Source organism: Chiroxiphia lanceolata, chromosome 5 (assembly GCF_009829145.1).
Source record: "Chiroxiphia lanceolata isolate bChiLan1 chromosome 5, bChiLan1.pri, whole genome shotgun sequence".
Classification (NCBI taxonomy): Eukaryota; Metazoa; Chordata; class Aves; order Passeriformes; family Pipridae; genus Chiroxiphia; species Chiroxiphia lanceolata.
In genome coordinates this window covers 3,778,113-3,795,525 of record NC_045641.1, presented here as the reverse complement: position 1 = coordinate 3,795,525, position 17,413 = coordinate 3,778,113, and the positions used below count along the sequence as shown (strand labels likewise).

At 48.2% G+C, this 17,413-nt stretch overlaps 1 protein-coding gene across 9 annotated transcripts in view; it reads right to left on the bottom strand.

Moving 5' to 3' along the window:
* Positions 1–701: 701 nt before the first annotated feature.
* Positions 702–17,413, bottom strand: part of PFKFB3 (6-phosphofructo-2-kinase/fructose-2,6-biphosphatase 3) — a 44,620-nt gene continuing 27,908 nt past the window's right edge. For 3 of the 9 annotated variants that reach the window (XM_032687531.1, XM_032687535.1, XM_032687530.1), the window contains 16 exons: positions 16,980–17,105; positions 16,585–16,681; positions 16,269–16,335; positions 16,048–16,122; positions 15,685–15,741; positions 13,116–13,240; positions 12,164–12,371; positions 11,472–11,618; positions 10,890–10,994; positions 9,750–9,879; positions 9,494–9,556; positions 9,259–9,323; positions 7,556–7,726; positions 6,434–6,456; positions 4,653–4,703; positions 702–3,511 (listed from right to left, as the gene is read on the bottom strand). In XM_032687531.1, the coding sequence (XP_032543422.1) occupies positions 3,505–3,511; positions 4,653–4,703; positions 6,434–6,456; positions 7,556–7,726; positions 9,259–9,323; positions 9,494–9,556; positions 9,750–9,879; positions 10,890–10,994; positions 11,472–11,618; positions 12,164–12,371; positions 13,116–13,240; positions 15,685–15,741; positions 16,048–16,122; positions 16,269–16,335; positions 16,585–16,681; positions 16,980–17,105 (1,517 nt within the window). In that variant the 3' untranslated portion in view covers positions 702–3,504. The remainder of the gene's footprint in view (positions 3,512–4,652; positions 4,704–6,433; positions 6,457–7,555; positions 7,727–9,258; positions 9,324–9,493; positions 9,557–9,749; positions 9,880–10,889; positions 10,995–11,471; positions 11,619–12,163; positions 12,372–13,115; positions 13,241–15,684; positions 15,742–16,047; positions 16,123–16,268; positions 16,336–16,584; positions 16,682–16,979; positions 17,106–17,413) is intronic. The other 6 variants (XM_032687532.1, XM_032687536.1, XM_032687534.1 and 3 more) reach the window with 6 other exon arrangements.

Genomic DNA, 17,413 nt, shown 5'->3' with positions numbered 1-17,413 from the left:
TAGGATACACAGTGGTCTCCACCTTTTTGCCCCTTTTGCTCCTGACACGCTTTTAGAGTTACAGCTGCTGGTGGAGGACAAGCCTGCAATGACATGGGAAGCATCCACCTAAGATGTACTCCAGAAAATCACGTCAAATTACACCGTTCCCTGCGTTCTCCAACTCTTTCTCTGGAACCAGAAATAAGCAATTTAAGAAAAACAACCCAAAACAGAACTTTGCAGGGAACTTTACCACTTTGCTTGCAGCTGGCATTTGCTGTTTCCCTGCCTTGGGGGTAAAGACAGCTGTGATCTCAGAGGCCAGCTCTTGCTCAGCCCTTCATTTAGCACCTAATCACTTTAAGCAGGTATTTGATTTCAAGAACTAGACAAGGTTTGAATAAATGCCTCTCGTGTCTAATTTGCAGGCTAGATGAAGATCTAGGCAGGACAGGTTCCAAGACATCACCTCCATTCTCAAGGGTGACGTAGCAGGTAGAGCCATAGGCAGGACACCTTCCACTAGACCAGGTTGCTCCAAGCCCCATCCAACTCAGCCTGGAACACTTCCAGAGATTGAGCATCCACTATTTGTCTTTCATGAGAATTTTTATTTACAAGACACAGGAACATATGTGTGAGGCAGCACTGTGTGGCACACAGTGATCCTTAGGGCCTGAGAGCATAATTCCTAATACAAGGAAGAACCAGGTCACGTCTGTATTTCAACAAGGTATTTTATTGGTCCAGCAACTGCAAAATATACAAATTTCTGAAAGGCAGACCCTGTTTTTAAGCTGGCACAGCTTTATATCAGGCAATTATTCCAGACCTATATACAGAACAGTTAAAATACCACAAATCAAAAAAAAAAAAAAAAGTAACCCCAAGTAACTACACCCTTCTCTCCAAGCTTTGCAGTATACATTAAATAAATAAAGAATGCTTTGCTATCAAAAAAAAATTAAAAAAATAAATTCAAGTATCACAAAGGAAAACAAAACCAGGGGAAAAGAGGGGGGAAGAAATCACTGGTGTGGTTTGACAAGTCCTCTTTCCCACTCTGCCTTGGTTATTAACCAAAAGCAATGGGCAGCGAGTTTTTGGGGCAGTGTGATGGCACCATCCCACCAACCCCTCCAGCACAAGAGGACCTCAGAGACCAGTTTTCCCATCGCTGGAGAAAATGCCATGTTCAAATTTCATTTTTTTCATGGACCTACTGAGACATCTATTTTTCTCAAAGGAAGAAAGTTTAGGGCCATTTTTTTCTGGTTTTATATATATATATTTATATATATATATATACACACACAAATACACACCAAAACATCCGCAGAATTACATGTGTACAGGGTTGATCTCAGGGCAGCCAGACGTCATGTTTGTATTTGCTGGCTTATCTTTTTGCAGCAGGAGGTGGGAGATAAAACTCCCCAGGAAGGAGGTTGGAAAAGCCAAGTGAAGTCACCTCCCCAAAAACATTCGTTTATCTCAAAGGCAGAGAAACCAAAAGGGCAGATGCCACCCGTGCACGCAGGGAGAAAGAGGCTGCTTTTAATGAGGCTATTAAGAAATGAATGAAGTGGGGGTAAGTGTTCTTGGTTTCATCTGTACAGGAATATAATACACATATGCACAAGCTCACACAGGCAGGGCTCTGTGGGACACGGGCTGAGCGTGGTCCCGGCCCCCTCCCGCCGTCGGTGCCGCTCCAAGCGCGAGGCTGAAGCGTTAGGCACTGTGGTTCGCCTTTTCCCAAAGGAAAAACAGACCAACCCCCCCCCAAAAACATGCACACACACACACAAAAAAAAAAAAAGTCATAACTTCTCCCCAGACCTCTCCGCCCAGTGCTGCAGGAGGGGCGGCTTGCCTTCACCTCCTGCCTCCAGCAAAAAAAAAAAACCATGAGATGGGGATGGAGGAGATGCTGCACGTAGGTGGGGAACAAACCAAAGCCCAACCCAAAACCCTAAAAAAAAAAAAAAAAAAAAAAACCCAAAACAAAACAAAAACAACTTCAAAATCCACAGACTTTTCCACAAAGCAATAGTGGTTAATTGCCATTTTTAACTGCTGTCTCCCAGCCTAAGGCAGGCTGCCAACAAGGAATTTCATGTATCAAACCACTGGGACTTTGGCTGATGGAGTCAAAGTCAGGACCTCACCCCATTTCTTCCCTCCCCCCCCCCACACACACACCTTGAACACTGTAACTACTATTATTTTGTAGTCCCAGCTTTCCAGCATGCAAAATACAATTAAAAAACAAACAAACAGTTGCCTGTATTCAGGCTTCCCCTGTTAAGGGGCACGACTTGAAAAAAATACAATAGTTATGCTCCTGCCACAAATAAAGTGCAAAAACCAAGCGGTTTCTATGTATACACATACACACACACACACATGTATGTGCATGTATATATAAAATTAAAAAAAGAATACAGAAAAAACTGTCCCTTCTCGTGGCTTTTTGCAGCCAGACAGGGACTCCTGCAACTCGGCCAGACTTCTGGCCACCTCCATGAGACCTGTGTGTCTACAAAATGCATCTAAGCTCAGCCTAGGGATTCAAACCCCTCCCAATATCTCCTCTTTCCTCCAAGAGAGAGGAAAGGGGAGATGAAGTACCAGCACAGCACCTCAAAACAGTGCTCAGTCTCCCCCTAAATATCAACCACGCCTGAACTTAGACCATCCCTGGGTGCTCTCTGAGATGAAAGCATCACCTGAGCCACCAGCAGTGTGGTTCCTCCTACACTACAGGCAGCTTGTAACCAGTGCTGGCAGCAGACCCACATTCCCTGCAAACCCCTTTAAGGTGTTACTGATTTAAAAAAAAAAAAAAAAAAAGGAAAGAATGGGTTTTTTTAGTTAAACCCAGCAGTGAAGGAGTTCACACAGCTGCCTTCCTGGTGCTTGCAGACCTGGGTGAGCTGGGCTGGCATGTGCGACAGGCTGTAGCGTGAGTGAAGGACTGCAGCACAGCTTGGGAGGGGCTTACCAAGAATTAATAATAATAATAATTAAGAAAAAAAAAAAAAAAAGCAAAACCCCTTTGCCCACCCTCCCTTCCCCCTATTTCTCCACTAACCCCGCACCATCCACATATATACACGCCCCACTCGCAGACAAGTGGGTACCAATCATCTATACAGAAGATCAAAACCGCTTAGAGAGGAAAAATTAAAACCCCTGTGCGCTAGAAAGCACTTTACAGCTTCACTACGACCCTACGGGACGCTGGAGAGGAGAGCAAACGCTGCGGCCTGGAGAGCTGGTGCTGACCCCCGGGGGGGACTCAGCTCCTCTCCTCCGCTCTCCTGCATCCCTCCCCCCGGCAGCAGAGCGGTTTGTGGATGAACGGGCGTGAGCAGGAACAGCCGAGGGTCGCCCTCGCCGCAGACGGAGGAGACCGGTGGATAAGCAAGCTTCGGGAATGGCGGTGGGATGGGAAGCTGGCGTCGCCGGCGGCCTCGCGACAGTGCCAATGGAGTCACGACGGCTTCTGTGAGTTGTTCATGTTCTGAAACGAGAGGGGAAGGAGAAGGGGTTGAGGGGGTTGTGCTTGGGTCAGACCTGCAGCGTCTTCTACGTACACGTCAACACAGGGACGGAGGGTAACAAAGCCACGGACGGGTCACTACGGAAGCATCCGCCACAGAGGAGAGGACACTGTCCACCCAGGGAGAGGGACGACCCTGAGATCAGCTCATTTGGTTGGAACACGGTACTGAAAACACCAAGGTCATGAGTTCAATCCCTGTGCGGGGCACTGGATCAAGAGTTGGACTTGATGATCCTTGTGGGTCCCTTCCAATACAATATTATGTGATTCTGTGAGGGGAGGATATGCTGGCTGGCTACCCACACCTCTTCCCTCAAGCATCACCTCGCTTTAACTACAGGGTGGGAATTTGACAGAGATAACCCTAAAAATTGAGCTAAATCCAAGGCAACCCTCCCACCCCACCTGATTCGCACTTCTGAAGCTGCTCTGTGGTCCCTGCAAGGCAAGCTGACAGAGGACCACAGTGTTCAGTCAAGGTGCCCAATTAAATATCTTTCTTGCTCCCCTTGAGGGTGGGCAGTGTCCCCTCTGCCTGCCAAGGGCAAGGTCATTGTTTGTCCATCCTTGGCACCGACAAGAAGAGGCAACTCCCACCAGCCATGCCAATGAGGTCTCCAGCATGGGGACCAGCCACCACCACTGGTATGGCAGGAGCACACACTCCCCCAATGACAACCCCATGAGGTTTCATGGGCCCTAAAGATGCTCCAGACACAGCCCTGGTACAGGGTGACAACAGGTACCCACCAGTGTGTGGTGGGAACGACAAAACCAGAGACAATCAGCTGAACACAAGCAGGACCAGGCCCAAGGAAAGCATCCGCTCAAGGAGAAACCCAGGGGAGATGACCACAAGGATACTGCCCAACTCACAAAACTACACAAAACAGGGTAGGGGAAAGAAGGACTAGGAAACAGCTAGGAAGGTTTCTATTTTTTTGGAGGAGTATTTTTTATTTTATTTGCTTTTTCTACCTAAGCTGCCTCTTACAAGCACCAGGAATCCCAGTCACGCTACGAGGCAGAGCTGCTCTCTCTGTTATCTAAGGAGACAGAAGGAGGGTCAGGAAAAGCCACATGCACCAGAGCCATTTACCTTGGAAATATTAGTAAAGAGAAAACTTTGAGAAAGTGACAAACGGGTCTTCTTTAAGCATGAAAAGTGAAGGGGAGAAGAAGGGAGGGGATCAGGTGGTTGTTAAAAAGTGCACTTTGGATCACAAACCAAGCAAAAGGAAAAGAAATCATCACAGCAGGTAGTCCCACAACCCCAAACCAGCTCAATCCCAAAGCCATGTTGCCTGCCTTTCCAGGTGTCCCCTGATCCTCCTGGATGGAAATCAAGACCCCAATAGCAAAGGTTAATGAAACAAAACACCCACTGCCAACCCAGTCCCATGGTGCAAATTGGGAATGAGGTACCTTCCACCTCCCCTGACCCCATACAAGTGGTGATTCGACAAAGTGAGTGACCAAATGTAAGACAACAGCCTGAGAGTTAACAGCAGCATGAATGTCACCAAGCCTTTAGTTTGGGGTGTCTTCATGGGTCCCACAAAAGCAGCCTTTCCTTAAGTCCCACACTAGCAGGTGGAAGCAGGCTCCCAGCAGCTGGAGATTTTAAACTTGCTGCTACCAGCCTAAACCTGGGATGGGCAACCATCACTGCCTGCTCCAGCAGAGCTCTTGGTCCAGCTAAATCTGACACAACCATCCCCCAAATTCAACACCAGGGAGTGTTTTCAGTGTCCCAGCCAGCACTGAGGCATGTAGTGCTTTTTATTGCAATATGGATGAGGAAAAGGTGGATGGAGGGATGGACAAAGAAAAAAAAAATCAAAAATGCATTCAAAGTAACCAAGAAGACCAGACCAGACATTTCATCAGGGACTTTTGTGCCCATGAGCAGCAAGGAAAGGAGCACAGGCAGGCAAGCCATGCTGAGCAACTCAACCTCTACATTGGCCCTAGGAGCACAATGATCTTCCCCAACCCAACCACCAGCAAAGCCAAGGGCAATGTTCCTAACTTACTTTTTTCAAAAACTTTTACTCTAGAAGACCCCTGGGCACTACCCCAGTGCCAACTCAGCCGCAAAGTCTTCTCAGTCTTTGAGAAGACATTTGAGCACATCTCAACAACTGCTACACTCTCAAGTCAATGATGTAGCATAAATTGAGTCCAAAGGCTTCAAATTTACCCAGAAGTTGTCCCAACTCTGTTACATAAGAATCTAGCAGCACAAAGCCAAACTGTCAAAGTCTTGATTACTCATAATTATTGCATTAAATGCTCAAGGTTTTTTCCTTTCTTAATAGAGAAAGACAATTTGCATCTACTCTGCCCACGTCATCTAAGCTGACTGTTTCCAAAATCCAGGTTTGCAGAACTGCAGATGCCTGGCTCCAGGATCAGTCCAACTCCATAAGACACACTCCTGAGAAGGCCAGAACCTTCTCTGGTGCCATCACTCATAGACACAACTCAGAGCCCTTAGGAAGGACAGACCACCCAGGTCTATCACCTACAGCACAATGTGCCATCACAGACAAGACAACTCCAGGAAAATCCAACAGTATCTCCCATCCCATGACTGTCCAGGGAACGTAGGCATCATCAACAGAATGCAAGTGATAACTTGCTTCATTTCACAACAAACTTGGGACATTTAACCAAGCTAGGATATTCGGGGGTTGGACAAAACAACATCCATAGTCTCCTCTTTACCTTTCCTAAGACAAATCCCCCTCAAAACAGAGAAATATTAACTCCAAGAAGTCCACACCCCAGGCAGATTTCCCAACAAAACAACCAGTGGGATGACAAGAGACATGGAAAAGGGGTGGAAGGGGGAATAAGACGCAAGAAGGTACTTACAGGCATGCCTTCCCTAGTAAAGGCTGCAGAGAGACAGAGAGAACGGAGAGAGAGGTGTCAGTAACGCCGTGCCAGACTGGGCAGAGGACAACGGACGGCACCCGACAGCCAGAGCTTCCAAACTCGGAGCCAGCCAAGGGTTTGTGTAAGACTCAACCGGCCCAAGCAGACCCCAAAAGCTGAAAGACAGGCTGGGCTGTCCCACTTGGTGCTTGCTGGGGTGGGAGGCTCATGCAAAGCAGCAACCAAGCAGAGCAATTTGGGAGCACAGAACCATTCCTAACCTGCCCGCGATCTGGCTGAGGAGGGGTAAGAGGATATCAGACAACACAGATAACAGAAAGAGGGGCTAGGCAAGACAGTGAGATCCAACAGGCAGCTGGTAGGAAGGGCAGCATGGCAAAACAGCTCCTGTGCTGCTTCTCCAGTACCATCCCAGTTCCTTAATGAGCTGAGGGAAGGGGGTTTGTTCCTGGAGAAGCACGCATTCAGCAAAGTCTCTCTTCCTACATCTCTTCATGGGTAGGTGAAAGAGGAGAGGGTACGTGAGCACCACAGCAACCACCCACGGAGTTTCACTCAGGTTCACCACACCAAGAAGCTTCTACTCAATTTTGGTCCATTTTGCCTATTGTTCCAGGAAAGGGACCCCTCCAGCCAAAGATGAGTCTTGGCAGCTCCGTCTCGAGGGAAGCACAAGAACATTTGCTTTATTGCAATGCCCAGGTCTACACTGGAGCCGAGCACACCCAGAGAGAAGGTACAAGCCCTTTGTTCCTGCTCCCTCTAGAAATGTATCTCCTTGGGAGTTTGACACCACGATGCTGGATAGTGAAGGCACTAAATTAACACTGCCCACTGGGGGGAGTTCATGACGCTCTCAAAACCCAAGAGAGGATCAACAGGGACCCTTCGCCAGGCGCTCCCGAGACCAACCCAAGGCAGGGAAGGACAGCAGCCGTGGGAGGAAGATGCATCTCAGAGACAGCAGCACAGGTTGCGACAAGTGCAAGCAGTTCCTCAGCTTCAGGAGTGACAGGAGGACAACAAACAATAAAACAACAAGAACAACAACAGCAACAAAAAAAAAAAAAAAAAAAAAAAAGAGAGAGTTCAACTAACTTGTCCCGGCATCTGCGTGGGCACTTCCTGAGGAACACAGCCTGGCAGGGCAGAAGAAACAGCCACATGCTCCTCAAAGCTGTTGATGCGAGGTTTTTTGGTGGGCTCTGGGCTTGCTAGAGGGGTAACGCTATTACGTCTCATGAGCGGGTTAGGTCCCTTCTTTGCTTCCTAAATTAAAGTGAGACAAAGAAAATAAAAGTAAATATAAAAAAAAATAAAGTAAAATTAAAAAAAAAAAGGGAAGAAGGCGACAGTTATAAAGGAAAAAAAAAAAAAGGAGCAGGTTGTTTTGGTTTTTTTTTTTTTTTCTTAAAGTGGCCTCTGCTTTTCCCCACAATCACTGTCAATGAGCAAACGAAAGGCTCTGGACACACAAAAAAAAACAAAACCCTGATACAAAAGTGTTCAAGAGTACAGAATGGGAGGGGCCAAAAATAAAGTGCCCTGCACTCAGACACAAGAGATCTTCCCCTCACTTAAGTCTCTGCTCACAAAAAAGTAACTACAGATAGCTAAAAACACCGAGCAGCAATCAAGGCATGACTTTGCATGACAGAGAGGCACCCATAGGTCTCCTCCTCGAAGCCGGTCCCTCCACCCAGGGAGAGGTGTGAAAGCAGGAAGAGGGAAGACAAGCCAGCCCAAGCTGATAAGGAAGACTTGGGAAGTGGGAGCAGAGCAGCCAGTAAGGGTTGGCACTGCCAAGCTCCTACTCAAGCGAGGAAGGATGGAGGGGCAGCGCCGACGCAGTTGAACAGGGGACCCAAGCACTTTGTGTGTGTCTTGCTCCATCCTACCCTTGGCCCTCCTGCCACCCCCAGCAAGGGTGGTGGAGGAGGGCACTGATGGCCCCCACAGCAGGGGAAGGACTGGCTTCCCCCTTACAGCCATGGGGAGGGAGAGGTGGCCCAGATGCTGCCACCTGCCAAGGTCGGGAAGTGAAGGAAAGGAGATGTGGGTCAAAAGAGGATGGCTCCGACTGTCCAGCATCCAGTTGGGCTCCATCACCACTAAGCACAAATTGCTTAGGTCCCATCATCTGGGACAGGGGCACAACATCCCCAGGGCACCCAGACCCAACACCAAGCTGGTATTCCACTCTCTGGCCTCTGAGCTCCTAGTGGAGCACATGGCAGACAGATCAACCCTTACAGGAATTTTTTCAGAAGAGGGGTCTCCTCCCCACAGCATCCCTAGCCCAGCACCACCACACCCCACCAAGCAGAAAGACACTCTGGTAGCCCCACAGTGCCATGGGCATACCAGGAGAAAAAAAAACAAAAACCAAATAATCAAAATCTGCAGAGTCAGATTTTGGGCCTTGAGCCCAGGCTCTGCCAGAAAACTAGGAGACCTGGGAGAAGTCACCTTCTCCACCTATGGCTCCATTCCCTGCTTGAGTGAATGGATGACTGTACTGGTAAAAGGGAAAGACCAGGGAGGAGCTTTCCCTGGGCCAGCTCTAGTCTGGGCAAACACACTGGGAAGCAGGCACATGCAATGCTCCTTCTCCCTTGGAAAACCCTGAACCAGCCACAACTTTGCCGAGCAAGAACCCATCTGATGCTCCACCAGCAGCACTTCCAAGCACCCAGCTGAGCCATCTCCCCACACCCACTCCAGGTGTTCCCACTGCCAGCTGACCATAGGGGACAGGAGGGGACCACCAAGGGATGGCTCCAAGGAAAAGCAACACTCACCTCTGGCCGATCTCTGTGAGTGTTGACGGCTTCGATGTTCAGCGAGATGGATTCCACCCGGCAGCCTGCAGAGGGGAGCACAAGGAGACAGAGAGGCCATCAGCAAAACCAAAAGGCACAGGGTGTTGCCCAGTGCTCCACCACAAATCCCTGCTCTTCTCCCAGAGGCAGTCTGGATTCAGGAGGAGGTACAAGTCAAACCCCTCCACATGTTTAGTAGGAAGGTCCCACTTACCGTAGGCCACCGGGGTCAGCTTCAACACCGTGTGAAGGGGACATTTCAGGTAGGGCATTTCATCTGCAGAGACAGCAAAGCAGGAGGGTTATCCCACCACCTCTCCAAAAGCACCTTTATCAACAGCCAAGGCCACCCCACACCTAACAAGATGTATGCTCCAGGCCCACATTGACCTGAACACATCTCCGCAGAGCTGCATCCATCATCCCTCCTCCAGCAGAGTCCATCCTCTTCCCACAGACAGGGAGCTCACCTGCACTCTTGTCCAGGAAGTATGCCAGGAGACAGCGCATGACAGCCTGGTGACAGATCACAAGGACGTTCTCTTGCCTCTCCAGCTCCATGATGACTGGCTCCAGGCGCTGCACTAGATCCTGGTAGGACTGGGACAAAAGACAGGAAGGAAAGATGAGGCATACACTCAAAGAAACGAGCACTTCAGGAGCAGCAATGCTCTTTGTCTTACATCTACTGATTTCATGCCTCTGACTAAAGTAACATAATTACTGCTAAAAACAAGTACATCCTCATTTTCAGGCTACTCTAGAACACAGATACTTCTTCCATCAGAGAAGAAGCTATTCCCATCTCAGTCAATCACATCTCAGCCCTGGAGAGTTCATTAAGGTAAGCAACAGGGGCTCTCAGGATAGCATCCCTCTCTCATCTTGAAATTTGATTTTTCTACAGGATTTCTAAATTATGACAAGTCTGGAGCAACCTGATAAATGCCAGCGTTTTGAAGGACCTCATGAAGAACCATGAGAGGCAGCCAGAACGAGCTCCAGACACCCAGAGGCGGTGTCTGACATCTCCACATATTCCTCTGTTTGGAAACATCCTCATGACAGTGTATCTAAGATTTTTTTCCGAATGTCTATGTCTATTTTCCCAAATGACTTTTAATTTGGGGATAAATAGCTCAATTCACAGCCTAAAGTATCATCCAGAACTGATGTAAATTCCCACCTCATTGTGTCACACCTGAAAGCAGATTGCTAATAACAGAGCTGTTACCATCAACCCTTAGGGAACGATGCTGAGAACAGGGTGAAAATTACTTTTTTTGGAAATGACAGAAAAGGAAATTGGGGCAGCACAACACTTTGAGTGGATATAATGACGGAGGTTGGACTAGAAACCTCCACACTCCCTTTCCTACTAATCTGCTGTAAAGCCAGTGGGACTGTTTGTTAAGTGATGCATTTCTCAGTGATATCTTCACATACCACGATTTCACAAGAGCTCAGCAGAGAGGTGAATATAAGCCCTGACTTTTCTTTATTCTAGTTTCTTGGAGCACTCACTACTCAAGTTTAGAGGACAGAATGAAGACAAAAAGGCCACATTTAAAGCAGAAGTCATGTCTCTGAAGGTCTCCCTGCAGACCTACCTCCCCTGAAGGATAACGGTAGTAATATTTATCCTGATCACGTAAAGCAAATTCCTCTGGATGCTGCTCCCTGATTTCTTCATAAGTCATTTCTTCACACACACCCTGCCAGAACAGGACATCCATGGTTACTGGACATACTCAGGTCAAAAAGCATCAGCACAGCCAACACGCAAAACCTTCTCCAAAGCAATTGTCTGTAACCCTATGAGTGCTCAGCTACAGAGTAGTTCCAAACAAAAATCATTTTAATCCACCACGCTGGATAGGGCTTGGAGCAACCTGGTCTAGTGGAAGATGTCCCTGCCCATGGCACAAGGTTGGAACAGATGGTCTGTCAGGTCCCTTCCAACCAAACCATTCTATAATTCAAGACAACATCTGAAGAATCTGCAGCAGGTACAACTAAGATCAAAGCCAAAAGGTGAGTCCTGCAGAAGTACCACCCTTTCCCACAGAAGGAAAAATCTCCCCATGGCAGCTAAGATTTAGCAGAAGCAAAGAGTTTAGTGCTATTGCTCTCTCTTGTCAAGCAACAACCAGCCTGATCCAGCTCTTCCTACTGCAATCAAAGATACTCACAGCATCAATTTCATTGAGTGCCTTCCACTGCTCGTAGGGCAGCTGGAGAGCTTCTGCTGTTTGGATTGTCCTTTTTAGTTGGCTGGTCCAGACTTTGAGGTCCTTCAGGTTCTGCTCTTCTACAAATTTGTTCAGTGCCAGTGCAAACTGTGGGACATAAAAAAAAGAGGTTGATTCCTGGTCCATAGCTTCCCAGTGGGCCTTCTTCCCTGCTTCCCAGTAAGTGTTGACTTCTTCAGGTCTGCTTTTGCCCTCCATAGGCAGACAGATTAAGTCTTCTGCTCCAAGGTGATGAGCAGCCACACATGCAATGATCCCCAAGAAGGGGTGTGAGAACAGAGAGAAAGCAGAGGAGAAAGAGGCAACATATTGTCTTCAAGGAACATCAGCACCCAGGAAACAGCACCATGACCTGGGCTTTCCCACAGTGTTACAGAAAATCCCTGGCTATCCTTAACCATAGCTCTGCTTATTTGCTTTCTGCAGCCCAATCTCTTTTAACTGCAAGATTACAAGTAACAATGATAGCTGGGAAGTCTTGTTTTGAGGCCATGCCCAGACTTAACCAGCCCTATAGATGGATCCTGAGCAACCCAGCTGTCATCAAATATACACTTCATCCAACACATGGCATCTACTACAGACAAACCCCTCCCTGAAGCCACAGGGGAGTAATTCCCCTTCTCCCTCACCTTCTTGCCCCTGTTGGAGAGGCCAGAGTCCCCTCCAATCTTGCCCATGAGGTTGAACTCGCTCTCTCCGTGCCGACAGAGATAAATGGTACGGGGCTGGACGTGGATGTTCATCAGGTAGTAAACAATCCTGCTCTGGATGTGATCCTGAACCCTGTTGACCAGGAACCGCCGGCCAACGTCGATGACTTTGATGAGAGAAAGTTCCCTAGGGAAAGAAAGAAACATCATTCTCATGAAACAGCCTTGTGACTTATCTCCCTCAGCATAATAATCACCCAGCTAAAAGGATTTCCTGCAGGCTATTTTCAACAGGAAGCCAACAGGTAACAGGGATTCATGGAGAGCTGAATAACACCAGTGTAATCGCCATTCCTCCTTGCAGCAGTAAAGAGGATTAAACAGGACTAACAGGGAACATGCTCCTCCCCAGGACAGGGATCAGCAGGAGTGGAATAATCCGCACAAAGCACACAGATGTGTTTGTGAGCAGTGGAAAGGCTGGGAGGTGCCTACAGAGTCATACAGGACAGCAAAGGTCTTCCCAGGGCACACAACTAGGCAAAAGCCACAGGGCTTGCTCAGTCCTGTGGTCTGAGCCAACCAATCCCTTCCTTTAAGTGGGACAACAACAAAAGCACCTCAACCACTCAAACTCAAGTGCTTTTCCAAACCCTTTGTATTTAGACCTGCAGAACAGGGTTGAAAACAGCATATCTGAGCCCAGAAGAGCCTGGGAAAGTTTCAGTGCCCGACTCCCTGGCACAAGGCTGGGGAAAACCAGCATTTTCAAGGAAGAAGCCTGGTTTCCAGGTGAGGCTTGGCCATACATAACTCTAGCACAGTCAGGTATTTGAACACAAAGTGAAATACAGCTTCATCCTTCACTGCTCCTCTCCTGGGAGCAGGAGGGTGTTTAAGCCAGCTCAGAAGTCAGCAAAAAGTCTCTTACCTGTCGTAGTCATCAGGGTCTAGTGGCTGGTAACTGGCTTGGTAACAGTTGATCCTCTTCATGAAGTCCTCCATGGCATCAGTGGAGTTACAGTCCCGGTAATCTGGACTGGACAATTTGACTTCCTGTTAAAAAAAAAAAAAAAAAAACACCACAGGGAGAGGTCAGGAAGGTCTCCCAGCCAGGCAATGCTAATCTCAAATTCCAAAGTCCTGCCAACATCCAGCAAGCAGCTGAGACACTTTACAGTCATCACTTATCATATGGCACAAAAGAAGCGAGTTAGACCCAAAAATAAGCATAAAGTGAGATAATCTAGTACAAACCATTGCACGGTTAGTATAGATGTGCATCAATCCACTCCCATTCTCCCAAGAATTGGGGTAGCACCTCACCACCCAACACAGTGGGGAAAACTGAGCTTCCTTGTGGTTAAAAAAAAAAAAGCATCAGGTTTAAATTCAAGTTGAGAATGGAAAGTGCCATGAACTTAGACTATCCTGGGTCAGCAAAAGGATATTAGCATAACAACATTCAAACTCTTTCTGTGCACTATTTGCTGCAAGTTACTGGGCTGACAGATACTACAAATGGGCAACATGAATATCCAGAACTCCCATGGACTAAGTTCTGCTTGAACTAATATAACAGGCTATTTTCCCCTAAAGATTTGGGTTTGAACAGCAGCATTACACATTAGTAACTTCAAAGGCAATCCTGAAACGAACAGGATAACACAACAGAGTGACATGTGGCAGCATCCAGGGCCCATGGCATATTTTCCACACTGATCCCAGCACTACGAGCACCATTCATCTGCAGCACCCCCATGGAGCAAAATCCCACATTCATTTTCTCCCCCTTCAAGCACTAGTTTCCAAATAAAGGGATTAAAATCCTCCAAAAAAAAAAAAATCCAGCTTAAAAAAAAAAAAAAATGCAGCAAACTGAGCATTTTATTAGCGTCATGGAAAAGGCTGTGTGCGACCTCCCAAAGAGCTGGTCACTGGCCCTGGGACAACAGCTCCCAACAGGAGCAAAAGCCATGCTCCAGTCCCAGCCCAGCACCCTTTCTCCTTAGGGCTGCTCTCGATCCATCCTCCACCCAGCCTGTACTTGTGCTTGGGATTGATCTGACCCAGGTGCAGCACCTCACACTGGGCCTTCTTGAACTTCATGGGATTGGCACAGACTCATTTCTCCAGCCTGTCCAGGTCCCTCTGGATGGCATCCCTTCCTCCACACCACACAGCCTGGTGTCATTGGCAAACTTGCTGAGGGTGCCTCGATCCCACTGTCCACATCACCAGTGATGTTAAACAGCACCAGTCCCAATACCAAGCCCTGCCTGTCAGGCACAATTTACCTTCAGTGAAGCCATGCTGGCTCTCACTAATCACCTCCTTATTTTCCATATGTCTCAGCATAGTTTTCAGGAGGAGCTGCTCCATGATCTTGCCAAACACCAAAGTGAGACTGACCAGCCTGCAGTTTCCCAAGTCTCCTTTTTTCCTCTTTTAATAACGAGGTTATGTTCTCCCTTTTCCAGTCAGCGGGAACTTCACCGGATGGCCAGGACTTCTCAAATATGATGGATAGTGGCTTCCCCACTTCATCCACCCGTTCCCTCAGGGCCAACAGACACATCACATCAGGTCCCACGGACTTGTAGACCTTCAGGTTCCTTAGATGGTCTCAAACCTGATCTTCTACAGTAGGTGACTGTTCATTCTCCCAGTCCTTGCCTTTGCCTTCTACAACTCCATCGGTGGGCTGGAGCACTTGGTGGTGAAAACTGAGGCAAAAAGTCATTGAGTACCACAGCCTTTTCCATATCCCCAGTATCCAGGCCTCCTATTTCCTTCTGGAGAGGGCCCACATTTTCCCTAGTCTTCCTTTTATCATCAAATGTACCTATAGAAGCTTTTCTTGTTGTCCCCAACATCCCCGTCCAGATTTAATTCTGTCAGGGCTTTATTGTTTCTAACCTGATCCCTGGCTACCCAAACAATCTCTGTATTCCTCCCAGACTGTCTGTGCTTGCTTCCATCCTCTGTAGGTTTCCTTTTTGTGTTTGTCTAGGAGCTCCTTGTTCATCCATGCAGGCCTCCTGACATTTTTGATTACTTCTTTGTTGGTAATGCATCACACCTGAACTTGGAGGAGATGATCCAGCTTTCTTGGGCCCCTCTTCCCTCCAGAGCTTTATCCCATGGTACTCCTCCATGCATACTCCTGAAGACGCCAAAGTCTGCTCTGCTAAGGTCTCATTTCGTGGTCACTGCAGCCCAGGCTGCCCTTGAGCTTCACATTCCTCACCAGCCCTTCCCTGTTGGTGGCAACAAGGTGCAACACAGCACATTCTCCTTGTTGGCTTCTCTCTCTTGGAGAAGGCAGTTATCATCAACACATTCCAGGAACTTCCTAGATTGCTTGTGCCATGCTGTGTTGTCCCTCCAACAGATACCAGGGTGGTTGAAGTCCACCATGAGAACCAGAGCTTGTGAATGTGATGCCATTCCTATCTGTCTGTGGAGGGAAAACAAAAGCAAGACACTTCCACACTTACCATAACATTGGTGGCAACCACAGTGGGGTCGTTGCAGACAGATTCAATGAAGAACACCTGTGAAGCAAAGCAAACCTCAACTGAAAGCCAACAACAAGGCTTTTAACACTCAACCAGCTTCTTGCCCAACCCAACCTCCTCCCTGCTCACCCAGAGAGCAATCCCTCTGCCCTACTCCCATTGTTTCCTTCTCCAGGACTTTTTATGAGGAATGAGGGAAGAGTTTCACATTTTTAATCCAACCCAGCAACGAAATATCCCTTACACAGGAGCATCATGAAGACAACACATTAGTGAAAAAAGATACACCAACAGTACACTAAGGTGGACTATGCAATTCGGGCATAGTCCCACAGTACCAACCTTAAATCCATTTTCTTTGGCAAAGTTTAGGATCATCCCTCTCCTCTCCCGCGTGGTATTGGTGGCATCAAAAACCTTTAAAAGCAAAGATTTCATTTAGCACAACGAGTGCCTGGTTTCCCACTGAGCCCCTCCTCAGGGAAGAAACTGCAGAGCAAACAGCACAGGACATTCAGGACTGGGACTTGCCAAAATCCCACGGAGCACATCTCCGTTCTTACCGCAATCTGTCCAGCCTCTTCCGTCAGGTACAGCTTGACATCCCTCAAGGCAGCCATGGCACATTGCCTGCAAAAGAGGAGATGCGTGGTCCTGATGTCCTCTGGATGTGCTGGTGACCCCGAAGCTACCAAGCCCACGCAGCTTCAGTTTTGAGCTCTTGGCACCCAAGTCAGGCCTCTTTGGCCAGGCAGGGAGAACTCAAAAGTAGAGCCCTGCTCATCACCCCCGAACAAACTGGGTAACTGTGCTCCAGCCATGGGCTTCACCACCCATTTGGGACCTGACTGGTAGGATGGAGGCAGTGCCCACACTTACTTCCTGACTTTCATGGCCTCCTCGTTGTCAGGACGGAAGAAGTCATAGGAGCTGTAATGCTTCACGGCCTCACGGCGATATTCCCCCACGTTGAAAACTATTTGGGAAAGACAAAAGCCATCAAAACCAGGAGCTCATCTCATCTGTACAGTTTCTGCAATTAAAGCAAGCAAAGTGATAAGAAAGTACATTCTTAGAGCAAAGGGCTCAAGGGACATCTCTTGATCTTGAAGTGAAGGAGGACCCAGGCTGCAGCAGAAATGATGGCAAAACATTGATATTTGGCCCATCGGATTTTGGAAAGCTCTCCTGCTACATCCCAAGGCACTGAGCTCTACAGCAACTCCTGAGGACCAGACCTCATGCTTCCCCCAGGAAGCCAGTGAATGCCTTACCTTTTGTAGGGACACCGATCCAGTTGAGGTAGCGGGTCAGCTTCTTGGAGATGTAGGTCTTCCCACGGGCTGGGAGGCCAACCATCACTATCACAGTGGGGGAATTGGCAAGCTGTGGCCCACAGGCTACGAGGAGGAGGAGGAGAAAGAACATGAGCAGCTGTGAATCCTCCAGTTCATCTGGTATCAACCCTATAAGGCACTTGCTCTTCACTCAGCCTTCCCTCAAACCCTTCAGCAGCCAGAGAAAATACAAAACACGTGTTCTTTGTGCACCATCACCTCTGTAATATCTCTTGCACATCCCTCTCGTGAGTTTGGACAACCAAGACCCTGAGCAGGAGGCATGGTGGTTGGCTCCATGGCTTCCCACTGGTGAGACACAGCTGTCCCAGCTAAGCCATGCTGACCCAAATTCACCCTGGTGTCACCCA